At 34.7% G+C, this 20,380-nt stretch overlaps 1 protein-coding gene across 2 annotated transcripts in view; it reads left to right on the top strand.

Moving 5' to 3' along the window:
- The window catches only part of LOC306852401 (dedicator of cytokinesis protein 1-like), a 231,446-nt gene that overhangs the window by 79,137 nt on the left and 131,929 nt on the right, over positions 1–20,380 (top strand). For both annotated transcript variants that reach the window (XM_079389174.1, XM_079389173.1), the window contains exons 25-27: positions 1,884–1,990; positions 9,040–9,167; positions 11,686–11,781. In XM_079389174.1, coding sequence (XP_079245300.1) covers positions 1,884–1,990; positions 9,040–9,167; positions 11,686–11,781 — 331 coding nt within the window. The remainder of the gene's footprint in view (positions 1–1,883; positions 1,991–9,039; positions 9,168–11,685; positions 11,782–20,380) is intronic.

Raw genomic sequence — 20,380 nt, 5'->3', positions numbered from 1 at the left:
AAATCAGGTGTGAGTGGTGGACTTCAGTCTAATGCTCCTCAAACACTAGATCTGACTGTCATTAACATCTTTCTGCCCGATGGAGTTTTGCCCGTGTGTCATTACCGTTTCCACATCGCTTTGCTGCTCATGTATTTCTCACACACTTTAGATTCAAAACACAATCAGTGCAAAGTGATCCCGTTGCCGTGGAGACGTGGCGGTCACTCGCCCATCCCGTCTGCTGGTCTGGATAATGCGTTCCTCCCTGTCTGGCATTATAATGGAGTTACGCCGCTCTTGTGATGGCTAAATTTACTACACACACACACACAAGATGAGAGATGATGGCATGAATCCTGCTGCATCTCAGGAGTTTAGCTGACAACGGCCTTTCCTCACCAAACCAATTTTCCTAGACGTGACATTTTCACAAGGCATTTTGTAGCAGCGGGATTCTTGTTAGATTCCCTGAGTAATTTGTGTTCTTGTTGTGTAAGTGATGTTTCAGGCTGAGAGCTGTTGAATGGAGTGTGCATGCATATAAAGTAGTTATCTGTGAACTACTGGTCAGCTGATGTGGGCTGGTCAGTAGCTGGTGGTGGATTAGTTTAGTGCTGGTTGGGCTCAGATGTTCTGGAGAAACTCTTGAGCATTGAGATTCATGTGTCCTGACTGAAGTGGCCTCTCGCTGCAATTCTCTTTGCGAAGCCTCGTTCTGTTCTTCTCTTCATCCCTTGTTCTTTAATCCTGCTGGTTCTTTCTATGTTGAAGAGTTTGCTGGGGTTAAGAGGATTTCATCCTCTCCTGTCTCTTCAGTCTCCTGTGCTTCTCTTCACTCCCAGAGAGAAAACCTGGCCTTTACTCTCTCTTCTCTTTCCCTTTCCCTTATTTCTTTTGCTGCTTCTTTTTTCATGACTCACCTTTTGCCTTTGTCTTTTTCTTTTCCTTTACCTTTGTTTTCTTTTCATTTTCCTAATCTCCTTTATTTTCAGTTTATTTGACTCACTTTTCCCATTTCCTTTCCTTTTTTCTCACCTTGTCTTTCCCTTTTTTTCTTTAGCTTTTTCTTCCCCCCCCCCACCTCCTTACCTCCTTCACCTTTCTCTTTCATTTGCTTTACTTCCTATTTATATTCCTATACAACATGCATCAAAGAATCTATATTTATTTATCATATTCACTAGGAGTGGAACGGTTCAACTTACTCCCGGTTCAGTTTGTATCACGGTTTTAGTCACGGTTTCGGTACGGTTCGGTATGTGCTATGTTTAGGGAAAAATTACACTGTCAAATAAAAATAAAGAAAATCAGAATAATCTATCTAACTACAAGCAACAGCACAAATAAATACAATAGAATAAAGATACAAATAAAATAAGTGATTTTCAGTTGTTTTTTTTTAGGTAGGTCTAACATTAGTTTTTACATACAGAAATTACATTAGCCGAGTCCTGTTTGTTTTGCGTGTTATTGTAACAATCCGTATTACAGATGCGTACCCACACACACACACAGACCAAACAAACGCTGAATGAGGCCATCTCTGAATTCTGTCATCGTCTGCCAGACTGCTCTCATCCTGCTTTCTTCAAGTGCCAGTTCTTTCAACAAAAAGTGCCGCTGCTCTCCTGTTGTGCCCTGGTCTCCAGTGTGTGTGTGTGTGTTGAGATGAGGACAGAGAGGTATAGCCCACGGCACTTCGCATGTTTTAGAAATGAGCTGTCACTTCAACAGCAAATGAAGATGAGAAGAAAGGAGTGTTACAAACAAACACACACACACACACACACACACACACACAAACACCTGTTAGTGGTAACTAAGTTCTGGTGGTGCAGTTAAAGGCGGTGCTGACCCCCCCCTCACTCTCTCTCACCCTCTCTCTCTCTGTCTCTCTCTAGTAAGCTGTTCAGTGAGTTTATTCTCAAAGTTCCTCCGGGGCGTCTGGTGAAGCAGAAGTTGAACTGCATGATTGACATCGTCCACAGCGACCTGTTTACTCAGCATGGTACGTACACACACACACGCGTTCTTTAAAGGTCACTGTCTGACACTGGCTGCATGATGGTGTTTTCATGCTGTGAGCTGTGCATGACGCTGTGATTGGTATGTTTTGTGGAAATGCATCTCTTCTGATGTTATTATTGGGTAAAATATGAGGCCTAAAGTGCAGTGATAGATGATTTTTAACTTGACCTGCACAATAGAATTTTTTATTTTTTTTATTTTTAATAGGTATTAGCATGAATATGAAAATTTAAGGCAGCAATGTGCAAATAGTAATGGATTCTATTTACACCGAGTGAAAATAGCACTATTTTTTAACAATATGCTATTTACAGTAAGTGCTAATAGCTATAGATTCTATTTACACTGTTAAAATAGGAAGATTTTCTGCTATTTATACTACTTATTGCAAATAGGTACCTCCTTATACCTACCCTAACCCTACCCGATACTTTTATTTTAAACTTTTTGATTATTTCATTAATTTTTATTGAAAATAAATGCCTTTCTGATGCGATATGAGATTTGAAAAGGGAGAAAAAAAGTTCGGCGAAAGTCAGACTCAAACTTGGGTTTGAGTCGAGTTCGATCGCATCAAAAAGTATGTGCCTTACCACCTACGCCACTGAAACTGATGCTAAATTAGCTTCTTTTCTTAATGTTGACTAACCCAATCACACATTAGTGGGTGGAGTTAGTGTAAATAGCCTTTGCCAACAAGGCGGGCTATTTGCACTTAGTGTAAATAGAAACTCCGAAAATTTAATCAGACACAAGTGTGATTAAAAAGTGCAACTAAAAATGATGAGTAAGCAACTTAGGGCAACTTATGTTTTACATTATTTTAACTTATCACAATAAGTTGAGGATTTTCAATTTCAATTTTTTATAAGTTACTTGAGATTCAGCTTGATTTTTAGAGTAAGTTTTAACCAATTTGATAATACTCAAAAATTTAAGGCAGCTATCTGAACTTTTTTAAGTTGAAATGGGTGGGATTTAAAAAAAATAAATAAAATTCTCTGCTGATTGCATCCCCTTAAAACAGACCTTCCACTCACTTTTGTGTCGCAACCTACTAGTTAAGAATCACTTTATTGCAGAGGCGGACAGTAACTAAGTACATTTACTCGAGTATTGTACACTGTACTGTACTTGAGTATTATTTTTTTCTGGAAACTTATGACTTCAACTTCACTACATTTGAAAGACAAATAGTGTACTTTTCACTCCACTACATTTCTATCAAGGTCCTTGAAGTAGAAAGTCGTTACTATGTAGCAGCTTGGGTGAATTTTTTTTCTTCTCTAAAACGTGACTTTCATTTTTTTTTCAGACAGTTTATCAGTCTTGTAGTCTACATGAAGTGATTCCCAGCATTTGTTTGAACACTGACGAGTTGTAAACGTGATATTTATTTACAACATTTCAATAATAAAAAAGTTAATAATGTGGTATATATTAGACACAGTATTGTCCGATTTTGCTAAATTGTGTATGTGAAAATATCTATAAAGCCACAGAAGAACTGTGGTGCGTCTCCTAATAAAACACAGTAAGTGTTGGACTTGAAGCAGCTCTGCACAGACCATTCTGTTTGTGACATCAAAATACAGCGAGAGCGATTAGACAGCAAATTGTTGTTTTGATGTCAAATAAATCTAGCTGTTTTGCTTTTTTGTTAAAGCAGTGTTGCAGTAGTAAAGTTATACAGCTACGGTTGTGTTGCTGGGTTTTAAAGAAGGTTTGATTTATTTATTTTTTTCTTCCTTTATCACTCTGTATTTACAGAAATTTCACTGTCCACTCTGTTCAAATGTGGATGAATGGCTACACATAGATGTGTGCACACTGTCAGAGCTGTGCGAGATCACTACCGTCCTGCTTTTGTGGGGGTGGTAGGGGTGGTAGTAAAAAATCTGTCTTTACAACTTCCACTTGTAATGGAGTAATATTTGACCAGCAGTATCTGTACTTTCACTCAAGTAATGGAGTTGTGTACTTTGTCCTCCTCTGCTTTATTGTATCATATTGATGTCATATTTAAGAAGCACATATAATTGCTTTATCTACTGTTATTATGATGCAGTTGTCTGTAGAAAGTTCTGTATTGGGACATTTGTTGCAGAAATCCAGGTAATTCTCATGAATGTTTGTGAATGGCATGAAAAATGCATTGTGTAAGGATGTCGTGTTTGTGAGTGTGTGTTTGTGTGTGTGTGTGTGTGTGTGTGTGATGTTAAAGCACTGACATATGGCAGCTCTGCGGGTAGATTGTAAGTAGATGCACGTCATTCAGCAGTAATTATCTGTGGATGTGTCTCCTGTTCTGACTTAATTAAATCACTCATCACGCGTTCATGTGCTGTCTCATGCCCTTCGTAAGGAACGCCATAAAGAAATCAGGATTTAATGAATGAGACCAATAAATAATTTGATTCATTTCAAAGTATAAATAATCAGATTATTTGGTAAATAATCCACAAGCATGTGGTACACTAGATATGTATTATTAAATGAATTTAACATAAAATAAAGTTGGAGATTGGACACATCATCTATGAAATATATATATACTTCATACATATAATCGCCCAATTATAAAACATGACATTCTGTACTTTTGTCTCATATTCATCTTTTAATCATATTTGTAAATGTCTTGACTCCACAGCCAACAGAGCAATTTTGTCTTTACTGTTCCAATACATTTGGAGGGGACTGTATAATATAATATAATATAATATATAAAGATTTGACCTGCAAACATATTTTTGTAAGCTGGTTAAATAATACTAATGTTATTTATTTGGCTGATTTTTTTTTTTAATATTTTTTTTATAGAGTTTGTCATTTCTTCAGACCTCTGTTGCAGTGCTTTGAAAACTGCTGCAGGTCTTTCAAACTATGGCCAGTGTTTTTGGCACCAGTAGTAGTGGAAAATGAGATTTGAGAATGAGGTTGGTTGAGCTGTAGATATTTTTGCCGTGTCTCACTGAAGGACGGCTCGTCTTAGAGTGTGTTTGCGGCCGCTGATTCCTCCAGAACGCGCTTTCCAGTGCCAGCAGATCCACTGGAATAAATTAGCCACAAATGGGTCTGTCTAACCTGAACAAATGTGTTGAGCACTCGCGGCTGGTGTCACTTCTTGTTGTTTTTCTGAGTAATGTGTGTGTGTGTGTGTGTGGTTCATTGCACTTCAGCACATATTTGTCAACTTCCATTTATTCTAAATAGGTTTAGCTAATGTAAACTTCACATGACTGTTTACTCGCGCAAATGACGTGTTTCCAGAGGATTTCGCATTTTGTTTGTCTAATGAGCGTTATTTTGAAGTTAATTTCTGAATTCTGTTTGACAGCATATTAATATGCAGTTTTAATGGTTGTTTTTCAAGACGAGCATGACTATTACTAACACTCATTCTTGTGGTTTCCGATCTGAACAAAGGTCAAGCACCACTCACATTTTTCTTCAGAAAATATAAAATGTAGACTTTAAATTGGTGCCAAACGTCAATGTGAAATCATGGACCACATAAAGCCTGTGATTATGTGCATTTCACTCCAGTAAACATAGACTGATGATTGGCTTCATCATCCTCCAATTCACAAAGACTGGGCCTTTTGACTTAGAGCATAAAGCCTTTATTTATTTGTTTATATATGGATGCATTTGTTCATGCATTTTTATATGCATTTATTTATTTGAACTTTTATGCATGCGTTATTTTATTATTTTTCATTCTTTTTATTTATATATAATATTTTAAATTTTTTTTGTTACAGTAAGTAATAACCCTGATGAATCATGTATTTAAACTTTTTCCCTGGCTTTACCAATTTAATTTGGTCCCCTGAAGATGAAGATTCAATGCTTTTCTCTCTCTTCTTTGGTCTCTCTCTCTCTCTAGCCTTAATCTGTTCCGAAACCTAGTGTGCTGCCTACCTAGATGGTATTTTAAGGCTCCGTTGCGCTTGTGTGAAAGCCGTTCCAAACATTAGAGCCCTTAATCCGGCTTTCTTATGATACAGAATATTTTCAGAATTTGATGCATCTCCATATGCATTTTCAACAACTGCAATATCCTCAAAAGTCAGGCACACAACTGAAAGTAAGCAAGGATGACTGTGCTTGTAAATGGCCGTCTTTATCGAATGCTGCTTTAACTTACTGTAAAGAAGTGATTTGTCTGCTGAATCTTTAATTACAGGAGCCAGTGGTTCTGTAGGCGAAGTTTCAGTCTGAGTAAAGCTGCTCACTGAGGTTTGGGTCAGCCTCTCCGTGTCTCCTGTAACCTGTTTACCCTCTCTAAACTCACAGACTCTAGATGAATGTTTTTAGCTGTGTAATACGACTGTGAGTACCATAAACGTTCATCTAAAAGGCTGTAAATGCATTGCTTTAAAAACACTTTTTATACTAATTGATCTTTTCTGTCCGACTGAACAGGAGTGTGAAAACAGCTGCAATTCTTCTTTTGCATTTTATGACCGTAACAAAGGAAAATCTGCTCTTATGAAAAACATCTATCACTGGACCCCCCTGAGTTCAAATAAACCTGCAGACTGATCTTTGCATTTAGTTCCTTCACAGTGATCATGCCTTTTGTACTAATAATTGATTAAATCATTGAGTTATGCAATTATTTATGCATTTATTTATTTTTGTTTATTATTTTTATGCATTTGTTTATTCGTTTGCATTACATTTTTCATTTACACATTTATTTATATTTAAATGTTTATGCATTTATTTATCTTTTTTATCTTTTTGTTTGTTTTCTTTCTTATTTATTTATTTATTTTTATATTTTGTGATGTTTAGAGACCATTAAATGTAAACTCCATCATGCCACAATTCAACAGTGATAACTCACTGAAAAAAATGATGCAGTTTATTACCACATATTTCCACATAAAATAATAATAAGCAGTTGAAGTTTCTGTTTAAATTCTTTTATAATGCAAGAAAAGAGAGAATGTGGGAAACATTTGACCACAGATTACCATGATCAGAATGAAATATTCTAGCAAGTCATATAATATGCATGAATTATTAACATATCTCTGCATAAAAAACAGGAAAACCATAAATGTAGACACTTAAAATTCAACAATTAGTTGTTTCTCTGAAATGTGCATGGTTTCAGCTTGGTACTTTTTAAATTTTAATTTTTTTGCTCCGCAGGCTTTAAAATGCTTGTGAACCAACTCCTGAAAACTGCTTTAAAGGCATTCAATCAGATTGAAGCCTATTTTGAAACGGCTCTTTCCATTTTTATTTGCACTGTGCATCAGATGCATCTGCGGATGAGTCTAGACTTTTTGTTAAGCTTTTTCTTTAAAATGTTTTCATTTGGCTCATGACCTTGAGATTGCCAGCACTTTGCTTTACTAGTCGATGCATTAAAAGCCATCTAGATTACCGGTACAAGAAATCCATTGAAATAAATGGCTGTGTTTGTTGGCGTTGCTTGTAGCTGTGTTAGACTTCGTCAGAATTCTGTCCTGGAGTAACTTGTGCAAAGTTGGTGTTTCTTGAGTAAAATGAAGGAAAGCAGAAGTCAGGCCTCATTTGAGGAAAGCCGGCTCGCTGCTAATGTCAGAAGCTGTGATTTATTCTGCTGCGACCCTGATTTTAATTCTGCCTGGTAAAGTGCCGTCTCAGAGTTCACGGGCAGGTCAGTTATTTAATGCATAAGCGTATTGTGCATGCGGTCATAAAATTATAGTGTGGATTTATTTGTGAGAGTTTAAACTGGTCTGAACAGCATGAAAAATGAGCTTTCAGGAAGGCCAGCGGGAGTTCCTGTGTGTTCGCTCCAGTAATGACTCCTCATTGAAGAAAAAGATTTGAAGATTTACATTGATTCAGCTCTCACACACACTTGCAAAGCCCCGCCTCCTACGCTGATTGACAGATTATGTGCTACGCCCACTTCCTGTTTTATTGATTGTATGGCATTTATTTGATTTCTTCCTCTGTAGTTATGGAGCAGTTGTCACTTTCAAGTGTGTGTGTGTGTGTGTGTGTGAGAGAGAGAGATAGAGAGCTTGCTGTCTTCTGCAAAGATAGAGATGTTTAGCTGAGGCCTTTTCATCAGAAAATATTGGGCCATTTTGAAATCGTGTTCCCAAGTGATTACCTTGACAATTTGCAGTACAAACACTTTTGTTTGTTTATATTTTTCATAAAAATAGTCAGTTCTTTTAATTTCAGCATGTTCACATGTATTTTTATTTATATTTCTTTTACAGTTTTTTGAATCAATGACACTTATTTACTCACATTTGGTTAGTCACCTACAAAAAGACACTTAAATATTTATTTTTAGTGTTATACCTTTTAAATTGAGTTCTTTTAACTATTTATGTATTAGAAATGATCATAATTATTAACACTCATTTATTTACATTTGGTTAGTCTTCTACAAGTAGTGAAGAATCTTAAATACTACTTGTTTAGTGTTATACGACTTATCTGGTTTTTTTACAACTTGGTTTTGTCTTCATTTATTTGTTATTTTTAATTTGAGAATTTTTGATAAATTCTATTTTTTTAAATGCAGTGTTTTCAACTCTATTATTTTCATTTTTATTACAAATATGTATATTATTCTCTAACTTGATTTTGTGGTTTTAAAAATATTTAGATTTAAAATTTTTCAGTGTCTATTTGTTTATTTAGAATTTTTAATCAAAATCTAATTTTTTGATTCCTCATTTACAAATCTGTTATTATATACATTATCATGATGAATGATGGTAAGCTGTAGTGCAGAAGACTAAATATTACTTATTTTATGTAATGTCATTTATTTGCTTATTTTTTTTTTTTAAATCTAAAACTACATTTTGTGGCTTTGAAAAATTTAGATTTTCATGTTTTCAATGTGGTCTGTAGTTAATTATTTATTGCTTTAAAAAACAGGTTTGCTAGTAGGCTGATATATTTTATATTTCATATCTGTGGGTTTGCTCACTTCAGGGTGTAAAGAGATTATTTCACCTGCTGTGTGTGTCTGTGTGTGTGTGTCTGTGTGTGTAGACTGTAGAGAGATCCTGTTGCCTTTGATGACGGAGCAGCTCAAACTCCACCTGGAGAATCATGAGGAGCTGGACTCCTGCTGCCAACTGCTCAGCAACATCCTGGAGGTGCTTTACAGGAAGGACGTGGTGAGAAACACACACACACACACACACAGCTCTCTGCTTCTTAAAGCAGTAGCTCACCCCAAAAAGTATTCACTGAAAGGCAAATCTGTGTTTATCCTATGTCACATCCTTCAACTTTTGTGACTTGTATGTGACCCGCTCAGAGATGTGAGTTAATTTAATTATGGTTAATTAATTTTTGGCTAGTGTTCTGACTGTTAATTGGCTTCTACGGCACTCAACTGTGTTTTAACTGGGCAGATATCCAGACTCGCTGCTCTCTTCTCTGTTATTTGATCAATTACTGCCATCATGATCAATAGAAAACTTCCATACCATCTCATCTGTGTTAAATGAAATGTCTTTAGCACTACTTTTAGTGCATTTTTAAACAACCTCATTTGCATAGTGTTTTAGGCAGATGCATGTAGTATATTGAGTAGTTTTGAATAATAGAGTAATGAAATACTGCACAGTAAACGGTACATTAAACTCTCTTGCCTGTACTTTGGTTCTTTGTTCCCATCTGTACACCAGGGTTATTATGGTTAACGTAACGAAATGTAAAAAAAAAAAAAAAAGCATTAATGCATTTATTAAAAACCTAAATATATTTTATTTCAGCTAGTTTCCAAGCCAGCATTTCTCATTTCATTTAGTTTATCTTGATGTACTAAAATAACTGAAACAAAAACTGAAAGAAAAAACTATATAGACTTAAAAAAATAATTAAATAAAATGAAAGCAGAGGATATAAAAATGAAATGTACTAAAATAACTAAAACTGAAATAAAAATTGATATAAACTGTATAGACATTAAAGAATGTAACTGAAAATGACAAAACCACAACAAAGTGAAGACTTCAACTAAAATTAATAGAAAATCTAATCTAATCTAATAGAAAATAGAAAATAGAAAAAAATGAAATGTACTAAAATGAATAATTTAATAAAAACAATAATTTTACTAAAATGTAATTGGAAATATGAATTTAAATTCAATTAGAAAAATAAAAAGTAATTAAAAATATTAATAACTATATTAGTGTCTAGAAGACACTAAAATAATGCTGCATTACACACGGATGAATGGATGTCGCTGATTTCCTCACTTCCTGGTGTTGTGAGTGAAGCATCCTTTAAACTGTTATTTGTGTGTCTGTGTGTGTATGCGTGATAATTGAGTGTGTGCGTGTGTGTTGCGTAATACACCCGTCACAGTCGAGCACAGAGCTCTCTTTCTCTTACTCTCATCTCTGGTTGGAGATCAGCAGCATCCTTTGAGGGGGACCTTGAAAAAGCTTGCTTAATAATTGACGATCTGCTGTGAGTGTGTCAGGATCCCCTCTAACAAACACACACACACACACACAGAGAGAGAGAGACAGCTCGCAGTGATGGATCTGATGCAGTTTGCTTTTACACCAGTGAAATTTGAAGAAATCTCTTTACTGTGCTTAACTAATTCAGTATATCTGTCCTTGCCTAGTAAACATGACTCCAGCAGCGTTAGACCGTGATCACACTGATTCCCAGCAGCACTGACTCACTTCAACACAATAACACCAATATTCAAAAGATATTTCAAATATAATTTGTATATTTTATGATCAGCATTAATCAATATCGAATAGAAAACACGATTTACTGCCCATAAATATTTCATACCGCCCATAAAGTTTCTTTCGTTCATTCATTGTTTGTGTGATTGTTGATTGATTGATTCTCTCATTCATTCATTCATTCATTCATTCATTTATTCATTTGTATTCATTCATTTATTAAAGTATTAATAAATTGACATGCTATTTTAATAAATCAAATTAATCCTGAATAATCACATGTATCATTATTTGGTGAGAAAATCTACTGAAAATTAAGATAATTGAAAGAGTTTATTGTCAAATGAGAAAATGATTGAATGAATGCATTTAAAAATGCATTAAAATTTACAATATTGTTTATTTTATTAACACATGGTCATGTCCTGCATTAACTGACAGCAGTAATTATGTATTTATTAAAAATATATATTTTTCCCCTAATGAGAAAATGTACTAATTTTAATAAATTAAATACATTTAATACATTTCTTTAATTTTAGACTGTGTCAAATGAGGAAGCCATTGAATATACAAAATGCATTTAAAAGTTATTTAATTTCTAAACACATGGTCATGCACCACATTAGTGTGGCCTAAATTGGCAGCCCTAATTATTAAGAATATATATTTTTATCCCTGACAATGTGGATGAGGCATTATTTCTATCCTAGATAATCCAAGATAAATTAGTTTTTTTTTTTATTGACATTTTCCACTGGCATTTTCTTAAATAGACACAATGTATTTTAACTACTGATTTCAGTCGCTCGTTACTTGGGCTTATATCAGTGAGGTTAAGATTATTATTCGTGCACCTTGATTTAAATCATATATTATTTTGCAATTCCATATTAATGGTGAATAACTTCTTGAAACTGCTGTTTGCTCTGAAAATGTTGTCTTGTGTGGATAAATGATTTATTTGTGGTTTTAGGGCCCGACGCAGTGGCACATCCAGATCATCATGGAGAAGCTGCTGAGGACGGTAAACAGGACAGTGATCTCCATGGGCCGAGACTCTCAGCTCATAGTAAGCGTTTCTCTCAGTCACAGGGCTGTTCCTCTGGGATGTGCTGTGTTTTTGGGTTTCCTGTGTCTGTGGTTAGTAACAGTGTGTTCTACAACAGCAGTGCGATCGGGCTGCTGTCTGCAATCCTCAGATGGCGCCACAAACACACACACACACACGCTCACAGCCGGGCTTTGTTCAGACAGGCAGCAAAAATATACAACTCAAATCCTTGTAGTTTTTGTTGTCTGGACAGAAAATAACACATTGAGGCATACTTTAACACATTAAAGTGTGCCGTTTCTGTGAATAATGTCTGTTTTCAAACAGGTCTCCCTAACACACTCTCCCTCATTGGCCGGGAAACTCCTAGCCCTGCCCCCAAGCCAGTAAATTTGTGTGTGGTGTAAATATTTCTCAGTGTTTTGATCACTGTTGGTTTGTTAGTGTTGATTTGATTTTGAGCAGATGGTGGGAATGTGCTGCATCTTTTGGCACTGCATTTACTACAACTGTCATTACACACATTGCTTTCGTTTGCTGTTGTTCATCTTCATCCTGTCCGAGTTGATCTGAGATCAGGTGTTAGGCGATAGTTTAGTCAGAGAGCTTCAGGCTGCCACCAGTGCAGAGATGCTGATAGTGGCCGTCCTTGACTTTTACTGCCACATCTCTCCATATGCATGCTAAACATCTCTCTTCCTCGCCCTCTGTGCGCCTGTGTTTGTGTGCTTAAAGGAATAGTGCACCAAAAATGTCTTCATTTCACTCCAAACCCTTTATGCAGTTATAGTTATTGAAGAATAGAGCTTTCAAGTGTTGAAAAAGATGCAAAAGCACCAAAGACAGACCATGAAAGTTGGAAATAAATTGGGAATATTGAAATGATATATATATACGCATATACAATATATTGTGTGCGGTGTGTGTGTGTTTTATTTTGACCATTATTTGAATTTAAAATAAATTGTATTTTTATTCGAAATAACCCAGGATCAGCTGAAAAATATCCAATGTTGGATGATACTATATGTGTGTATGTGTGTGTGAATATAGTTCACTAGTAATTGGCATGGTGCATTTTGCATCAGCTGCTTCAGACATCAATATGTTCTAACCTCAAATGTATGCACATGAATGTAACATCAGTGCACTTTTCCACTGTTACAGTCCTTAAGTCATCAGATTGCTGGAGCACGTTTCACCAGCACGTTTATGGTGTGAATGTCTCTAGAGATTGACGCTTTATCACAGATGTGCTGCTGAAGTACTTTCCTGCCTTTGTCTGTTATTACCCCACCATCATTCTCTCTCCTCTAGAGTTCAGTAAGTAGGTTTGCGGACGCTCTGTACTGTGGTGTTACTATAGAACTAACCTCTGATTTATGCCTCTTCTTTCTTCTGAGCTTATGTTAAAAGGTCTCTAAACTCCAGATGCTCAGGTCCTAATGGTGGAGTCATATAATATGCCCATTCATCGCTCTCAGGGTACATGTACTCTTTGCTGACCTTTGCAGTAAATCCCTCTGTCTTATGCGGTGCAGTCGTGTGCCAAGCCGAGCACAATATCCAATGATTGAAATATCCAACATTTATGAAAACTGAATATTCGAATGCAATTAAACTAGTTTCATTCTGACTTGTGAGTGAGAGAGATATTTTAGGGTACGTTTACACGAAAACGATGTAGTCAAAAACGGAAAAGTCTTTCCCTTGCATTTTTTTAAATTTCACGTATGCACAACAACGTTTTCAAAACGATTTGCGTTTACACACATCCGCGAGAACGTCCAAAAACGCTGTATTACGTATGCAAGGCGCATGTTGGCGCTGTCACCTTGTTAGTAAACAGTACCACCTTCTTCTGTGGAAGTAAACCATACCTGTAGGGAAGTGACGATTATATGTAAATGATGCGTCTCCGCTGTTGGTTGTAATATTGGTGAAGTAAATCCACACTTTGCTGAAGAAGCGTTAGTAAACTCTTGAGCAGCAACAACAGTGCCATGTACTCCGACCATTGTTGTGTATGTTTATTCGGGGTTGCCTTTAAAATCGACATGTACTGCACATGTCTACAATGTACGCGTACTACGCATGCGCATGACGTCACCGTTTTCAAAGATTCCCCTATTGGGTGTTTACACGGAAACAACAACAGCGGCGTTTTCACTTTGAAACCTGTTTTCAAAAATATGCGTTTTCAGTCCCAAAAATGCCATTGTCATGTAAACGAACAGGCAAAATGCATACAGTTTCCCGTTTTTGGCTGAAAACATTGTCGTGTAAACGGCCCCTTAATGTCACTGTGAATCGATTCAGTTTCATTGAATCAAATCTTTGATTCTTTTGCATCATCAGTAAATGTTTACACAAGTCTGTACATGATTTTTGTAATTTGTATGTAGGTGAATGTTTATTACTTTCACATTTATGCATTTTGGGAGATGCTTTTATCCAAATCGACTTGCATTTTCAATTCATGAATTTTCTGGGAATTGAACCCGTGACTTTGGTGTTGCTAGCACCCTGCTTTATACTATTTGAGCTTTTTTAGTATTTGTTACAGTATATTTACTGTGCATTTGTTATATTAATGCATGGAAAGATATTAATAAATATGCTTGTGATCAAGCAAAAATGACGGCAGTTCATGCATTCCCTGGGAATCAGACCCATGACTGCTAGTGCCATGCTCTACTGTTTGAGCTACTAGAACTTTTTTTTAAGTTTGTATTTACTATATTAATTATATTGATGCATTACAATGATAAATATATATAATATAAATAAATATATAAATATAAATAATATTCTTGTGTTAATTTGCTGAAAAGCAGTGCTAAAAACATGATTATTTTTAATAAGGGTTTTCATTTTTTTGATTAAATTAATTAATCATTTTAAACTAATTGGCCACAAATGGCTTTTTCAGTTTATGCATTCCCTGGGAATCAAACCCATAATCTTGGCATTGCTAGCTCCTCTATTGATTGCATGAAAGATTATTTTTTTTAAGTACGTATTTGTTAAATTTAGTATGCATTTGTTAAATTGATGCATGAAAATGACATCGCAAATAATCGAATGCGATGGTCATATGCATTTAGTCTCCAAAGCTGGTTCTGTGATTAGTAGTTAATCTCCTAATCAAATACACACTTAATACACAGAGCTGTAGTTCGCTGACAAGCTACGCAATATCACGTTCAAAACTGCAGATGAATCTCATTCGATTTTAAACACGATATTGCGTAGCTTGTCAGCGAACTACAGCTCTGTGTATTAATTGTGTATTTGATTACGAGATTAACTACTAATCACAGAACCGGCTTTATTGCCTAGATGCACACGATCATCGCATTCGATTATTTGCACAGCCCTAACTAATTCTTGATTAAATGGTTTAAATTTTACATTTTGGATCTATTTGGCTATAAATAACTTGACAAATATAAATGTTGCTTGACAAATCATGAAAAAAGCCCTTCAATTTATGCCATTTTTCAGCATCACCAAAGACTCAATAAAAGCTAAATCCCAGCCCCTGCTTTTTAATTATGCAGACATCATTATTTAATGCTGTATGTCAATATTTGAAGCTCTCAGAATTATTATATCTTTGTGATTGAAGCTATGTCTTTTATGTATTAGCATGTTTAAGAATGCATGTTCTGCAGATTCGGTTGGATTGTGTAGATTGATAGTACATTTAGTGTGTGTGTGTGTGTGTGTGTTTGCTCTCTGTGGGCGGCTCTCTCACACTGACCTTGTTCGTCAGGGCTCTGTTGCTTGGATTCAGATTTATGCATTAACTTTTCTCTGTGGTTTTGCTGGATGTGAGTGTAGAATTTTAAATGAGACTGATCAGCAACACACACACACACACACACACACACGTCCTGCATGCAGATGTGCACCTACAGTAAAGCAAGTTCAGTTAAAAATGATTCTTAAACTTCAAAAAGTCTGAATCCTACAGATGTCTCTTGATTATCGACTGTGAAAGACATGTCTCATCATGCAGTAGTTGAGGAGAGGCTTTTATTTTCTCTTTGACAGTGAAAGAAGAGTCTAAAGGTCCCGTGGATAAAGGAGGAACCCAATTACAGAATATCTTTGAGACCTAAGGGAGCTATTTTGATATTTTTCAACTAATATACATTAGCAACCACTTAGTAATGCCACGTTTAACCATCTAGAACAGTTTATGTGCATATCAAGATGCTAAAAACCACTCTATAGAACAACCTCTATAGCATCATATTTGGCATATATAGTATTGCATGATCAGATGACAAGATCTGGAAGATCACTCCAGTTTTTATAATCCTATGTTAGTGTTTTAGTCTTTTCTCTGCTTGTCTTGAACTCAAGAGCTTTATAAATCTCATCTATAACATTCAGGAGGGTTTTCCTCTCATTGTCAGGATCTGTGCTTGAGTATTTTAGCTCCTCTTATTCCTCTGCAGTAGGAGGGATCAGGCGAAGGAAGCAGGCTTTTGATTGGCTGCTCTGTTTGATTGACATTGCAGGACTGACGGCAGGTGCGGTCTCCAGCATCAATGCAGCAAAACCCTCCTAGATTTACATGCTCACCACATTCTCTCTGCATTAAATATACATTTTGTGATGATAGAGAGGCTCTTCGGATTGATTTATTTCTATTTGTAGGTTTTTGCTGACTGTCCACCTTGAAGTGCTTTTCAGATGAGTTTTTCCAAACTCTCTCGCATGGGAAATACCGAACGGTTGCCGCTGCAAGCATGCATGGGAATTCCCTGATTAATAAACAGGGAAACACACACACACTCCTTCATTGTGACCTGGAGAATTTTAATAACTCTCAGTCTCCTTTGCTTTGCTGCTGGGAAAGAAAGTGAGGGAGAGAAATACATTGAGTATCCCTTCGAAAAGGAACATTATCTCATTGGGAAAAAAAAACAAAAAAAACAACAGGTGGTTTAAAGCAGCTTTTTAACTGCTTTAATGTGTAGTAGGGCTGTTTTTTTAAATATATGTGTGTCTGTGTGTGTGTGTGCATGTTTATGTGGTTTATGAGGACACAAATTTGTATAATGACATGGGTATGACAGAGGTATTACAATATGAAGGTGGTTTATGAGGACACTGCCTATGTCCCCGTAATTCAAAAGGCTTAAAAAACATACTAAATGGTGTTTTTTTGAAAATCTAAAAATGCACAAAGTCTCCTGTGAGGGCTAAGTTTAGGTGTAGGGTTGGTGTAGGGCAATAGCACACACAGTTTGTTCAGTATAAAAACCATTACGCCTATGGAGAGTCCCCATAAACCACAAAAACCAACGTGTGTGTGTGTGTATATTTATTTATTTATTTATTTATTTATTTATTTATTTATTTATTTATTTATTTATTTATTTATTTATTTATTTATTTATTTATTTATTTATTTATTTATTTATTTATTTATTTATTTATTTATTTATTTATTTATTTATTTATTTATTTATTTATTTATTTATTTATTTATTTATTTATTTATTTATTTATTTATTTATTTATTTATTTATTTATTTATTTATTTATTTATTTATTTATTTATTTATTTATTTATTTATTTATTTATTTATTTATTTATTTATTTATTTGCTCCAAAATGGATTTGATTTTATCTGATTTTAAATTGAGGATGCACAATTGCATCAATATCCATATTGGCTTCTTTTTCCTATTCAAAGTGTAGTAAATAAAATAATTGATTTAACTTTAGTTAACTGTAAAATCACCTGGTCCTTTTTTTTTTTGAATTTTATCCATTTTTTTATCTAATAAATTCTATGTCCACATGGGCATTTTTCATTCCATTTCTCTTTACTTATTTTTCTTTCTTTATTTTTTTTGCCTCGGGTGTTTTTCTGAAACTGTTTTCTCATCACTGTTATCTTGATCCTCACATCAGGCTTTGTACTAATATTAAGTATTTCCACAGAATTAATCCCATGAATTTACTGTTGCCATCTGGAGTGAATCGTAGTCATGGGGTCTGTATTGTTATACTTATGGATTGCTGCAGTGGGTTTATTATTATCCAGTGTAATCTGGGTGGAAGAATGGCGAACCTGACGGCGAACAGAGCTCACTTTCTTTAGAATCTAAAGCTGCTTTTCTCACATAATTACATTCCAGCAATTAGCATCTGCAATGCAACAGTAGGGTCCCTGGTTCAAAAACCAAACTTCCAGTGAAATACAACAACATTACACAATCCTGATGTGAGACCACCATTGAAAATTCACTGTTGCCATGAAGTTTTGGAGTGTTTTCTTCCCCTCAGGCCAATTGAGCTTGGTTTATGTCAGCAACCTCTGATTTATTTACCTCGTTGCAGTGATTTATGAATTAAATAGTTTCTTTCTTCCCTTAAAGTGGATAAATGGACAGTTTTATATCATATGTAATATTAATTAATCAGTTGTTTCTACTCCAAATACTATATTTGCTTTAAATAAAATGCTATATATAAGTATTTTTTTACTCATCTATTTGTGTAATTTTATTCATTTCATTTTTTTACAAGCCTGTTGATAAAAAAAGCTTTACAATGCATTATACATTCAGAAGGGAGTGCGCTGAAGCATCAGACAGACTCAGAGCCACTCTTTGTATTTTTTCCAGTTTTATTTTGTATCGTAAATAGTTTTAAAAACTGTATAAAATACACAATATTGCACATAATAAATCAATTGCACTTTTTTTAAGGAACAGAAAACATCTAATCATAGGCTACAGTAGAGCTATTGAGAATCACAACTGTTGTGGAATAAGAGGAGAATTGAATTGTGTTTCTGAAGTTGCCAAAATGGAGAGTGAATTCAGTGGAATGCTGTGGGTTTTTTTGTCAGTCAAGTGGAGTGTTTTGCCCTTTTTAAAAGACTTTGGCACATATCTGCAGATGACATGCTGTTTTTGGCCTCTGCTGTCACATTCCCAGAATGCTTTGCTCTTGTGATGTCATTCTGTGGGCTGAGATCAGTATCATTGGAGATGATTTTAACCCTGTTTTGCTAGATAATTTGATCACTTAAATGCTCTTTCATCTAAAAAGGGATGTGATTTTCAGTATGGTTTCCACTCTGGTTCTGTACACACTGTTCTGTGCATTGCATTTCACTAGCCGGTAGTGTTCATTTAATCCACGTCGTGCATGCAGAACCAGACCAAACAACTCATTAGTGTATCTGAGATGTGTTTGGCGTTTCCAGGCGCAGTGGTACTGTAAATCATGCAGACGGCGGTACGTGAGAAGAACGAGGCGTTTTCTCCCTATAGACTGTTGGTGTATCAGCTAAAGCTGAGAGATGTTAGCAGTGCTTGACGTAAAAATGACACGAGGTTGTGTGGGATTCTCATTTTTATCCTTTTTTTTTCTTCATCTCTCTCTGTATTTGGCCATATGAGTAAATTTTAATGACAGAGATATGTAGTATTCTCTCTAAAATCAAGGTAAAAAATGAAAACTTTTATTTAGCCTAAGTTCAAGAATTTTTGTACTGACATTTAATTTACAATTAAGCATATTTCCCCCTGCAATACTCATTACGGTAAATCTTTTATCATTATTTAGTAGTTAATGGTTGAACAATATTTAAAAAGTGTATATATATAATAAGTAGTAATAACTTATTTTTTAATAATTTTTTATATATATATATATATATATATATATATATATATATATATATATATATATATATATATATATATATATATATATATATATATATATATATATATATATATATATATATATATATATATAATAATAATAATAATATATATTAAATAATTAATAATAATATGATTAAGTTACTGAATATTCTTTGTAATATTAATAGTATATTAATAAAATAATATTCATAACTATTAATAATTGAATTTGTCGAATAAAAAAAATATAAGCACACACGTGTGTGTATATATATGTAAATGTGTATATATATGTAAATGTATGTGTGTGTGTGTGTGTGTGTATTTAGAATCATTTGTTAAATATTAATGTATTAAGGTAATGAGAATTCTGGGTAAAATCTGTTTAATTGTTATAAAAAAATAATAATGTTGTAAAAATAGGTTCTGACAGCCATTTCATTTTAATTATTCACTTCATTTTCTTTATGCAATCTATCATTTCTATTTATTTTTTGAAGTATCTCTTGAACGTGTTTTTCTTCACCTGTGAATAAATTTCGAAAATTCTTTCTGAATGCTGAAGACAAACTGAGCTGCTCTCATTACTCTCTCAGACCTGTGCCACACACGCTCCTGGTTATCTTATTTGCTCTGTTCCTCGTCATTTTCACAACAAGAACTTTGTTTGAGTGTTCAGTGCAGGTGTAGCGAGTGCGGTCACAGACAGGATGTGATGTCACACTCTAGGGATTCTGTAAAAATACATTCAAAATAAAATAGAATGTACTTTCCTGTAACAGCTTGCTATTTTATATTGCACCAACAGCTCATTTACAGAGACATTTAGATCCTGTATTGGCCAAACATTTTTTTTCTCTTCTATATTGCAGATCAGTGTTCATCATAATCTTGTGTGAGCGCAGCTTTATGATGACTGTATCGCATGACT

This window comes from Barbus barbus, assembly GCF_936440315.1.
Source record: "Barbus barbus genome assembly, chromosome: 32".
Lineage (NCBI taxonomy): Eukaryota > Metazoa > Chordata > Actinopteri > Cypriniformes > Cyprinidae > Barbus > Barbus barbus.
Note: the sequence above shows the minus strand (reverse complement) of the source record. Positions and strands in the feature narration are given on the sequence as shown.